The sequence below is a fragment of the Amblyomma americanum genome, chromosome 1 (assembly GCF_052857255.1).
Source record: "Amblyomma americanum isolate KBUSLIRL-KWMA chromosome 1, ASM5285725v1, whole genome shotgun sequence".
NCBI lineage: Eukaryota > Metazoa > Arthropoda > Arachnida > Ixodida > Ixodidae > Amblyomma > Amblyomma americanum.
In genome coordinates, this window is record NC_135497.1 from 157943708 (window position 1) to 157950673 (window position 6966).

The 6966-nt window shown below is 49.8% G+C and overlaps 1 protein-coding gene across 1 annotated transcript; it reads left to right on the forward strand.

The window, feature by feature from the left end:
• The first annotated feature begins 3611 nt into the window (after positions 1-3611).
• Positions 3612-5716, forward strand: LOC144114475 (uncharacterized). Its single transcript, XM_077648233.1, has 2 exons — positions 3612-3623; positions 5444-5716. Exons 1-2 carry the CDS (start codon positions 3612-3614, stop codon positions 5714-5716), a joined length of 285 nt encoding a protein of 94 aa, XP_077504359.1.
• Positions 5717-6966: the final 1250 nt, after the last annotated feature.

Consider the following 6966-nt stretch of genomic DNA (forward strand, 5'->3'; position numbering starts at 1 on the left):
GACTTCGTCTAGTTGAGGCTGTTTTTGACTACTGGTTGTTTCGCCTTGCATAAAACCTGAAGGAAACCGCCGCGGTGGCTCAATGATTACGGTGCTCGGCTGCTGACCCGAAAGACGCGGGTTCAGTCCCGGCCGCGGCGGTCGCATTTCGATGGAGGCGAAATGCTAGAGGCCCGTGTGCTGTGCGATATCAGTTCACGGTAAAGAACTCCAGGTGGTCGAAATTATCCGGAGCCCTCCACTACCGCGTCCCCATATCCTGAGTCACCTTGGCACGTTAACCCCCTAAAACCAAACCAAACTAAAACCTAAAGACAGCTGAACTAACGTCGCGACGCATTAAATAATGATTCAAGACAAGAAGTTTATGCCACAGTTCTGTGACTTATAGCCAAGCACGCCAGCACCTACAAGAGTCAAACTGTCACTGTCACCATTTGAAGTTCAGTTCGGTGCCCTGAAGAAACTGTCCTCCCTCCTAACTGTCCGGTTCCCACGCGGGTAAATAGGGTCGTGCCGAGAACCGTGTGGCTCCCATGTACTGTAGAGGGAAGCCAGCAGATTCCGCTTCCCCGTGTCATGATCTGGGCAACGCACGAGATATTGCCCGCAAACAACACATGAGGAACACAGCGGAGACGATGTCAGTACTTTCTTATACATTCATGCTGGAGTACGAGCAGAACCTGTGCGAACAGAGTGTAGTAAAGTGACTGTAGCTCTCTTCAGTCTCGTGGTCACACAGGGTTGTTTGGGCGAATTCCACGGGAATCTGAAATGGCTCACAACTGTATCTTTGAAGGATAGCTTGGAATCTTGAGAAACTCGTGACGCTTCATCAGACAGCTCTTCATTGATAAGGCTGTCAGCCACCTCGTTTCCCAGGAAGCCACTGAAAACGTACAGAAAATCCCTTTCCTTGTAGTTGCTGCACCAAGAGCAGCGAACTAAGGCATATCCTTTAAAAGGCGAAACCATACTTTTGAGTGCAGTTTTTCCGTCCGTCAAAATTATCGCAGGTTGAGCCGAGAAAGACTCAAATTTTCGTAAACCCGCCTTAATCGCAACGCTTCCAGCAGTTGTGGAGGACACAACGCAAGTAAGGCGCCATCCCAGGCCAGGCAGCATTCAGAGATGGTATGGAAAAACAGCTGCGCTAGCTTCGATAAACTTGCACCCTTAATGACCAGTAAAAACTTTCAGATGATCACATTCTCTATCAAAACGTTCATCACCAATGAACGCGCTTTCGCGGTAGAAGCACTTGGCTTATCATGAATGCGAGGAGTTTTTAAGCAGTAATATGTTTAATTGCCATAAAATATATTAGAACAAGCACAGGAGCACTAAAAGCCCGCTTCTGGTATGTGCTAAAATAATAGCAATATTCGGGATCGAACTGAATCTGAATAACCTTGCCATGATTTCGCGCTGCCCAGGCAAAGAACAGTTGCCGAAGCTTCAAAGGAATCAACGGCCCTTCACAAACCGGAAACGAAGCGATCAAATTTATCACATACTATTTCTAAATTTTTCGATTTTTACTCTCGTGAAGCTCGGATCTCTCTCCTCAACAGCCATCAACGGTGGCAGAATAAAAACAGGGTTGAAAGATTTTATGTGACAGAACAGCTAATTCTATCATTTTTACAATATAATGTGGACAGAAGGAACGTCGTTTAGCCGCCATAATTATGACGCCTGGAGGCCGACAGTGCGGCGAATGTCACTTCCGCGTTCGACTGCCAAAGCGATGTGCTGATGGTGAGACCTGGCTGTGCCTATTCTGTTTACTTCTGACAAACGATTATACTCTGAAGTGACAAAGCTATCGGCAAAAAAAAACAAAAACAAAAAAAAAACTTTTTCACTTACATGGAATTTAACTTTTTCGGTATTACAAAGGCATGAGCACGTCGATGTACCCACAACACGCAAGCGCCTCATGCAGAACGAATAAAAAGGGCTTACAGCTTATGCAGAGTGTGTTCATGGGCTACTCGGTTTTTGTCAGACATTGTGGAATCATAGCGTTTGCAGTCGAGGACACACACACACAACTGCGGAGACAAGGTCAGCGCAGTTGTGTGTCTGTGTGTCCTCGTCTGCGAGCGCTGCGATTCCACGATGCCTGGCTTAGAGCTTGTATTTACCATGGTTTGCATCGAGCAACTGGAAGACTGCACGCTTGCCTGACTGTCTTGAAGTCTTGTAGGAAACACAGCCGCCGCGGTGGCTGAGTGGTTACGGCGCACGGCTGCTGGCCCGAAAGACGCGGGTTCGATCCCGGCTGCGGCGGTCCAATTTCGATGGAGGCGAAATCCCAGAGGCCCGTGTACTGTGCGATGTCAGTGCACGTTAAAGAACCCCAGGTGGTCGAAATTTCCGGAGCCCTTCACTACGGCGTCCCTCATAGCCTGAGTTGCTTTGGGACGTTAGACCCCCATTAACCATGTTGTAGGAAACAAACTTAAACGGATCGTTAACGGCCCCGGAAACTTGCGCGCTTGATTCCTGTTTGTAATCTAACGTCCACCAGGCTGCGTTTCTTGTTACTGTTACTGTCCCTGCGTGTGCGGCCAGGAGCATAGCAACGGCGTAAGTCAGGCACAAGAGAGACAATGAATGAAATGCTGTTCGCTTAATTACAAAAAAAAGGCAAAGAAATAATCCCGCATACGTAAAGAAGCAAAGATGCAACCTTTGGGTGCTCTCGCCCCGCCTGCAGTCAGGTTATCCGTGCTGTCGGCCGATTCACGGCCGCCGAACATCTCCATTCAGCCCCGCTGCAGCTGTACACTGCCTGTCTCGTCGCCTAATCTCCGGGCCCTTCTATTCTCCTCAACTTTCTCCGTCGTAAGCGCCTTCCAGTCGGAGCAGTCCTGGACAAACGGAGAAATCTAAAATTGTCCACCCGCCGGCTCAACGTGACAAGAGAGAAAATTAAGAGGAGACAACTACGCTTCTCGCGGCGCCTACAGCTGTGTCCTCCGGTGTACGTTTAAAGAGACGCAAAACAAAAGAATGCAAAGTAAACAAGGATCATCGATTCTTACGCGCGACTGAACGGTACGCTGACATTGGCGCAGACCGTGTGTATATGCCGTCAATGGGGAAATGCTGGGTAAAATTTACTGCGGGGGTTGTTTCTGCGTTGTTTTCTACCCACCCCCCTCTCTGAGTCTCACTGGGAAGAGAAGAGGCGGCCCGACGCCCAGCAGACTTGGGTTGAGGAGGCTGGCGAGGAGACGCCGAGCGCGGCGCATCACGGCCACGATGCGCGCAGATAAGGGTAAATTATAGAAACACGGGCAGGCTCCCTCGGATCCTTTCCGTTTGAGCGCTGGCCCAGCGAAAAGAAAGCAGATCGACAGCGGCGGCGGCTATCTCTTTCCCCGCGACGTTCGGGATGCAGGAAGGGGGCAAGCTTCCGCGTGAGAAAATAAATCGAAAGTGATGGCGCGGCCTTGGGAGAGGGGTCCACCCCCCTTCTAGGTCAGCCTCGACTGTTCCTCGTCGGCGCCTTCTCCCCCCTGCTGAACTTGGTATAAAAGCGGCGGCCGGCACGGTCATGGTCACCGTCTCCCGCCCAGCAGAGATCCACAGCAACCATGAACTCGCAAGTGAGTAGCGCTCTCTCTGCGCGCCCTGCCTCGTCGTCTCCGCGCCGCACGGTGCTCGCGCTCCCTTCCCGAGAGAGTGGCAGCAGCGCCTCTTCCCGCGGCGGACTCCGACCGGAGCTTGACCACTCCCCGTCGGAGGCTGCACGCCGGATCAGCAGCGTTTCGCTGCCACACGCATCCTCTGAGCGCGATCGGCTCGGTGGCAACGCGATTGCCGTCGGCGTAGACTGTGCATGCGTTGGCACTCCGAAAGATAATTTTATACGCATTCGGCGCCCGTCTAGGACCGCCACTGGCACAGTTCAGCGCAGCTTTGATAGATAAATCCAGCAGGATACCGCACGGGTACTACAGTTGTTATTCTATCACTTTATCTGACTCAACCTACGCTTAATATTTTTTTACGTTGTGCCAAATCTAGGAACACATTTCGTGCTCCTTGTATATATACGCATAAAAAGAAGAAAGAATGTTCGCAAAGCCACCAGCTCGCGTGATGCAACTCCTCGTGCGCACGGTGCTTTAATTCTCGCCGTGCAACGAAATACAACTTTATCACTTCGTCCAGGAGCGAATGTTGCGCAGTATACATGTCCACCGTACTTTTACACCTTCTCAGGGTGTTTCCAGGCTAAGCGCTCGTAGTTCCGTTTTCTCCTCCCGTCCTCCAGGAATGCGGCCGCCGAGGCAATCTTTTTTTTTTTTTTCACTGTAGCCAGCCCAAATACATACGGCTTCTTTTCTGAAAAGAAAAAAAAATCCGGGAAGTCGCCTCCACTTTCTTTGAAAGAAGCTTTCGATTGAGTAAGCTCCTCAAGAAAGTATGTTGTAACGCTTCAATAAATTTGCATAGTAAACAAACTAACAATAAACTCGTAAACTAAAGAACAAGAATTAAACAATAGCGTTGGAAGGAATCAAACACATTTTCAACCGCTGCCAACTTTCGACGAGATGCAGTCAGCGTACAGCGAAGTTTTCGGGCATGAGAATTACAGAGTCAGGCTAAAAGACGTAATATTCACACATGACCCCAGCGTTGCGGAGAACAGCGGCAGAAGCTGACGCGGGTGGCAGTTACTTGGCCGACTTTTTTTGCGCGCGATGAAGTGAACAGCCGACCAGAAAAGTAATCGGATGGAAATATCAGTCTCGGGCAAGCATAGCCACACCAGCCGAAGGGAAAACTATGACAAATCACTGCGGGAAACCATTGCGACTTTCGCTGGCATTCGGCTCGTAAAAACATTGCCGGTAGCAGCAATACGAAGATATCATTTCGTTCACTTTTAAGAACCACATTTATTGCTACTTCAGCATGGAGCCAGTACAAAAAAATTTTGACGGTCATCCTCACAGAGTTAAACTTTTTAGTAAATAAAAAAAAAGGCGGCTTCTCCCAAGTGCTCGGGGAGTAATCGTCGATCCTATGAAAATCAGGTGTTCCCTTTCATTTTGTTTCGACCTGTGGATGGGCATACAGAAATGAAATGCTGCTAAAAACGATCGTAGCAAACATTACAGCATCGCAGCAGCTTTCACGACTTTTATGTGGCGAGCAAGGTGCACGTGACCCTATTTTTTACAGAAAGTGCTCTCGCTGGTTACTCACGGCTTCTGCACTAACGAGAAGCTTGCTTCATTTGGCGACAGAGCGAGCTCTGTGCATTGCAGGATCGCCGTAGCTCTGACATGCGTAGTTTTACGTCGCAAATTGAGCCGACTTAATACGGTTCGTAGATGTTTTGCTTGCGAGGTTGGTTGCACGTTGTATTGCGGAGTCACCGAGCGCGCCGTAACGCTGTTCCCCCCCGGCACAGCTGGTGGTCCTGGCGGCGCTGCTGGCGTGCGCCCTGGCGGGCCTGCACCACCACGGAGGCGGCCACTACCACCACTTCCACCACTACGGCGGCTACGGCCACGAGGGATTCGACTACGGACCCAAGCTTGTGGACGTGCGCTACGTCAAGGCACCCGTCACCCGCATCAAATACGTGAGCAAGCCCGTTTTCGGCATCGTCAAGGTACCCGTGGCCAAAATCTCGACGGTCATCAAGCCTGTTGTGCACGTGGACCACGTTCCCGCCTGGTAGGCCTCCCCGGTTACCTAGCGGCGTGGACGATCGACCTTCTCTCCCTTTGGACACTTCTCCTGTTAACACCACGTGGTCACCCTCTCGCCTTCCCTGCTCCTCCTCACTCAACTTGTACATATGTGTATATGCATCAGTTTTTATTTATTGTGTACAACTGCATTCATTCTGTGAATGGAATAAAAGCACATTTTTTTACTACACTAATAGGAAGAGGCTACACCATTGCTTCTTTAGCATATTACCTCTGGAGATTTTACAGAGCTCTTTAGCTGTGGGCGTAGTTAACCTGTGTATATGAAACAAAGTTACTGGATGGTGAAAACAAACATGAATTGCAGCTTTTTGCGTTGCAATGTACAAGAATCTGAGTAGCACCGCCTCCGAGACAACGCAGCGTGTAATCTTAAACAGCCCGAATTTTAAGCAAATGATATTAAGATGGTTACTACCCTCTTTCATCACTCCTGTAATACCTGCCTCTATTCATTCGTAAGCACTATGCGCCGAAAGGTCTGCCAGACAGCATTTCTCTCTTTCACCGCAAGCGATGGCTACTATAGGAATTCACTGTTCCTTGCCAAACAGGGCTGCAAAATGCGATAACGGCGAACTAACGGAAATAACTGACGTGGCGCTTCCTTCTTTCTATTCAAGTGCCCTTGAGAAGTTCCGAGCAACATTCAATAGGTAAATTTCTGTCAAGTTTAACATCACTGAAAATGACATCACGGGTAGCATAATGGCGGACCACGCACGGTTTTCACGGTGCACATCGAACAAGCGCGCAGGATTTTACAATGGTGCTACTAGACCAACATGGCGGCTGCTATGACATCAGTGCAAGCCATCTACGCAGACGGGCTCGGAAAACATTTCAGCTAGAATATACAGCTCCACAGTACACTTCACTATACCCGCAGCGTGCCATTATCAAAACTGCTTCAAATCGTGTACAGCTGCATGTTTACAGACGTATGAGCTAAGAAGCAGGACCACAGACCCCGCCAGGCTGCTTTGTGACGGCAGTTAATTCAGGAGTAAAACAGTGCGCACGATTCACCTGCACTGCGACGAAGCGTGTAGCTGAAATGCATGATCGGAGATGCAGTTACTCAATACGCTACCTCCAAAGAACTCGTGTGAAACATGACGACACGGGACATTCCAAGGGACAGCTGGACCAGCGCTCGGAACGCCCTGCAGCAGCGTGCGCAGCCTTCCATGAGGTGCAGAAAGAAAACTCGAGA